Raw genomic sequence first — 5,497 nt, 5'->3', positions numbered from 1 at the left:
AGGCAAAAAATGTGTCTGTAGACAATAATGAAGATTCAATCACTCCATGATTTTTTTGAGTAGCCAATACTATCTTAGGAAGAATCATAACTTGAGTTTGACGATTTTGATCCTCCAAACTTATCATAGCATTGCCCAGTACCTTGTATGCAGGAGTAGCAATTAATCTGACATGTGTATAAGTTGTCTAAACTGAACCGATGCATGCTATTCGTAAATTATGAAGATTGCACAATTTTTTTGGAATGACTGCAAATTCAATAGCAAATCAGCGCGAGGCATTCAAATTCTCAGATGGCTTGGCTTGGTCATAGCTAGCTAGCTAGCTAGCTAAAGAGGGATCTTTTGCTTAATTTGTTGCTGAACAATTGCGCTGCTAGAGTCAAATGTGGGCGGAACGTGCAATAGGCGCAGTAATAACACAACTATTTGCCTTGCAGTCACTAACAATTGGATATATGTTCTGCTGCTCTATTGCATCCTGCAGGACGTATGTCTGTATCATGGAGCCTGCACGGCGAACCGTCCCAGTTTCACGCGGTGCCGATAGACCCTGGCATTGGCCGCGTTCGAGATTGATTACGTCCGCTGTGTGGACGAGCAGAAGCGGCACATGGGCGAGATGCGTGGCGTACGCAGGCGATGTCGTAGCTGGAGCTCCGTATCCTTGGTGCACCTCCGCCTTCTACTATGTGTTCTGCGTCATGTCGAGCCTGTGGCAGGACCCCGTCGAGCGATTCTTCCTCTGGATCGGCCACTTCCGGGGCGCGAAAAACATCGCCGCTGGATCCCCTCATTGCATCCAGTCCTTCTCTAATGTCGCCATCGGAACCTCCGGCGTTGGATCGCCACTAACTGGATGGAATCGCGCACTCTCCGAGCCTACGGATTCCGCTTCGTCCGCACTGGTGGGCTCATGGCCATCGGCGAGTTCGTGAATTTCGAACTGGGACTGAACTTCCGGTGGAGCAACAATGTCGATCTTGTTTCGCCCGTCCGGCGATGCAATGTCAAGGTGGGGTTTCGATCTTTTTATATCGGCACCCATGGCCGCGTGGTCGAGAGCAGTTCGTGTCGATCGAGCAGTTTGTGTTAGAGCCGGAGGAGCGTTCGAGGAAAGACAAACAAGGCGTTTACTGGGCGGCCCACTTTCAATAGGCACTAGCTGGGCCGGAATTCCATCGTACTACGATAATAGCACCGGTGATTACACCTGGGGAATTGTCCCACACCGTGAGTTTGGCTACACGGACAACGTGCCGGCGTACGGTAACGTTTTTTCCGCATAGATCAACGGACGGAGCGAACACAGACGAAACCAAACTAAAACGTACGAACGGACCAAACCAAGAAAATCCTTTTCCCTTTATTATTAGGTATAGATAGAGGGTGGAAGCTAACCACCGACAGAGAGAGAGAGGATGGTGGCCCCGACCAGAGAGAGATAGGGGTTATCCTGCCCGTTAAATCATACGAACAACGGTCGGCGGGCACGATCCGCGTGACATGGGCTAGACCAATTAGGGCAATGTTGGGCGTCTGTGAGAATTTGTGAAGGGAGAGGGCAAAACTGAGTAGTATCAAGAAACCAAGGGCAAGTGAGTAGTAAACAGACTAAGGAATTCAAATATGAGATTTAAAAAATGAAAAATGCGTGTTTTGTACAATGAAACCCATCTTGGCCTACCTCAAACTATTTGCAATACAAATATACATGAGTGTGAAAATTATGGCCTCATTCAGACAAAGTATGTTTTGGGGAAAGCTGTTTTAGGTAGGGCTTATTGTGGAAAACCATGCACCTTCATAGCTACTAGGTGATTTGATAAGTGCAATTTGTGGTAAAACTTGATTTATCTATGATTTAACTATGATTTGAGAAGTGGCAACTTGTGGTAAAGACTCCATGAGTAAGTGTCACTCTTTTTCGTAATTTTTTGCACATTAAATAACTCATTTAACTGGTTAATCTCATTTGTTGACTCTCTGTTGACCAGCCACTTGAGGGTAAAACTGAGTATATTGCACTAGCCAGTATTAGCACCCAAGGGGAAAACTGAGCACACAAAAAATGCTAGTATATGACTCGAGGGTATACCTGAGTATATCTAAATTTCCAAGGTTAGACTCGAGGACGCGTGTTGCGGTGCAGAAGTGGAAGACGTGCCATTGTTGACGCGTGTCGCAGTGCAAACGTGCACTAGTGGACGCGGGTCGCATTTAGGACGCGTAAGCCCCTCTCTCCCTCCCTCTGCACACAGTACGTCTCATTCTCGCTCACGCACGAAACCACGCCTCTCACGTCCCATCAACTTCTCCAAATCGAAGGAAAAACCCCAACCGCCGTACGTGCCCTGCCGGCGATGGAGAAGAAGAATGTGTCGGCGGCCATCGCCCCCGAGCCCGTCGCCTCCGAGCCCGTTGCATCCGAGCCCATCGCCGCCGAGCCCGTCGCATCTGAGCCCGTCGCATCCGAGCCCGTCGCCGCCGAGCCCGTCGCCTCCGAGCCCGTCGCCTCCGAGCCCATCGCCTCCAAGCCCGTCGCCGCCGAGCCCGTCGCCTCCAAGCCCGTCGCCGCCGAGCCCGTCGCCGCCGAGCCCGGTGCCTCAGAGCCCGTCGCCGCCGAGCCCGTCGCCTCCGAGGGCGGCGCATCCAAGCGCGGCGCCTCCGTGAGCTGGGCCTCTCTCGTGGGTGACGGACCACTTCACAAGATCGGCGAATGCTTACTGGCGAATGAGGAGTACGTGGACGCCTACTCTGCTATGAGGCAAGTCTGTAGAAATTGGCGCTCAGGTTTACCTGAGCCCGACGTGCACCTGCACGAATGGATCATGGTAGACCACACCCTTCCACGCGCCGCTGAGTTCACCTTCCTCCAACTCGGCACATCCCGCTACGTCACCATAGATCTATCGGAAATTCGTGCAAAGTTCAAATTCCTCCATATCTATAGGGTTAATATATTCTTATTTTCAATCTTAGTGTTGAATGTTATCTTCATCAATATATTTTAGATACTACTTCGTCGGCTTTTGCCGTGGTGTCATCGTGCTTGCCCAGAAGAACCCGCCGCACAAGATACGGCTTCTGAACCCACTCACAAAGGCATCGAACACTATGTTTGAGGCGCAGATGCCATCTGTTTTTCTGAATTCAGTCGGTGTGATCAAATCCCCGACTATGGTCTTCGTTTGCTCACATTACCCGAACGAAATTAGTTGGGTCGATGAGAGCACTCCAACTAAGGATATATATGAAGATTGGGGAGATGGTAGTTTTTCGATGGAGAACCATAGTTTGCATTGCATTACCCCGTTCAATGGTGAACTGTATGCAATAGCTGTGGATAATTTTGAGTCCGGAAGAATAGTGTGCACCAATGTACAGTTGCAGCAGCGCGCGAGCACTGTCAAGATGGAGACACTAATTTCATATCCACAACTTGGAAATGACAAGTTCTATCTTCTGAAGTCGGATGGTGATCTGCTGCTTGTGTTGTTGGACAACATGCTTTTGGAGGACCAACCATTGGTGTACCGTGTGGACACTCAGAGCCGCTCTCTCCATCCGGTCAGTAACATTGGCAGTCATGCCTTCTTCGTGCATTATATCCGGTGTATCTCCATCGACACCACAGTGCACCCGACACTTCTACCTGGCTGCATCTACTACGCCGATTTGGGTTATATCAGAGAGTACATTCATGATTCAAAGGCCTGAGATGAGTGGCCACCATATGTGAATAGAATGGGAAACTACGGTCTGAGAAATGAACATAGGCCATACCGTCTGGAGGATGTATTGGCCGCATACTGCAGACGGAAGGAGTTCAATGAATATTTCCTTGGGATAATGCATGGATGGGACGACGAAGAAATATATGAGCAATGAGGAATCTTCTAGCTGGCCATACATTGCGTGCGTCCTGTATTTTTTTTTCATCTTAGTTTGTCGTGAACATTAACAATGTTATTGGCTGCTTTTGGCTGCTGTATGCAGTTTATGTATTATACGTTTTCTGATTATGCTGCTGTAAATTTATCATATACTAGCTTCTAGATTTGCTGCCATATTGGGCAAAAAATGAGGGTCAAAAGGCAGAAATAGAGAAGCTTCTCTAGATTTGATACTAATTTGGTGAAAAAGACAGAGAGAGAAAGAGGGGAAAAGGTGCTCTTAAAAGGGAAAATGCCAATTTGGGCCGAGAGAGACAAAACTGAGCTCCTGCTCACGTGCAACCAAACGCTATCTCATCCTGTCCCACGCGGTCCCTTTCTACCAGCTCCACGCGACGAGGGCCCACACGACGCGACCCCACACGTCAGCACAGCACGGAACGGTCAACTTAACGGGAATCCTGCCGTCTGAGCTGCTTCTGCGGGTTTCAAACAAGGACTTGGGGAAAACTGAGCAAAAACTAAGAAGCTGGGGAAAACTGAGCACAACTAAGGAACCGAGGGCACGAAAATAGAAATCCCTATACTTAATGGCGTACCGGCAAGTGCTGCTCTTGGCTGCCGCGGCCATCGCCGCCGCCATCCTCCTGGCGCCGGCCTCCGCTGAGGACTTCACTGTCGGCGATGCCGCCGGCTGGACCCTCAAATACCCTGCCGTCTGGACCGACGGCAAAGCCTTCGTCGTCGGTGACAGCCTAAGTATGTTTCGCGAGCATGCACCTTCGATCCGCCACACTTAGCTAGAACTCGTACCGGAATTTGCTAACATCTTTGCGTTTGTTCGCAGTGTTCATGTACCCCTCCGACAAGCACAACGTGATGGAAGTGATGGGCACGGACTTCAAGGCCTACAACGTGACCGGGAACGCGCTCGGCACCTGGAACTCCGGCAGCGACACTGTGCCGCTCGCCAAGGTCGGGAGGAGGTGGTTCGTCTGCGGCGTGGGCAACCACTGCGCCCAGGGAATGAAGTTCCTCGTCGTCACCGCCGACTCCTCCGCACAGGCCCCAGCTGCGCCGCCATCCTCTTCAGCCTCGTTCGTCAGCGGAGCGATTTCACAGGCGATGGCAGCCGCCGGCGCCGTAGCCGCAGCCGCGCTCATGTTCTGAGCGTTAGTACTTGACATTTGAAACGATCGTCGATTGATCGGCACGTGCTTGTCCTGGAACGATGACCGATGTGCTGGGGCCTGCGAGGAGTACTTTTTTTTCTTCTTTCAGTTGGATTGTTATCACTAGCTCGTATGCTTTTGAGGTAGCTAACCTCAAGTAAGTTTGTATCGTCTCTGCGGGTAAATTCCTTCATTCAATGGAGTACTTTGTTCGGTCAGCTTCAGTTGAGTTGTGTACCACTACTAGAAACAAGGGCTTTGGTATTTTTTGCTCCAAAGAGCTTTTGCACCGGATTTGGCACGAACCGGTGCTAAAGGGGGTCATTAGCACCGGTTCGTGCCCTTTGGACGTACCAGGGACTTTTAGCTGGTAAGACTTCCTCCATTGCTCAGCTGGTAAAACTTGACCGACGTCTCCAATTCACCTAC

The 5,497-nt window shown here is 50.4% G+C and overlaps 1 protein-coding gene across 1 annotated transcript; it reads left to right on the top strand.

The window, feature by feature from the left end:
- Positions 1-4,486: 4,486 nt before the first annotated feature.
- Positions 4,487-5,066, top strand: LOC127328911 (mavicyanin-like). The gene is made up of 2 exons (XM_051355472.1): positions 4,487-4,655; positions 4,744-5,066. Exons 1-2 carry the CDS (start codon positions 4,487-4,489, stop codon positions 5,064-5,066), a joined length of 492 nt encoding a protein of 163 aa, XP_051211432.1.
- Positions 5,067-5,497: the final 431 nt, after the last annotated feature.

This window comes from Lolium perenne, chromosome 2 (assembly GCF_019359855.2).
Source record: "Lolium perenne isolate Kyuss_39 chromosome 2, Kyuss_2.0, whole genome shotgun sequence".
Lineage (NCBI taxonomy): Eukaryota > Viridiplantae > Streptophyta > Magnoliopsida > Poales > Poaceae > Lolium > Lolium perenne.
Note: the sequence above shows the minus strand (reverse complement) of the source record. Positions and strands in the feature narration are given on the sequence as shown.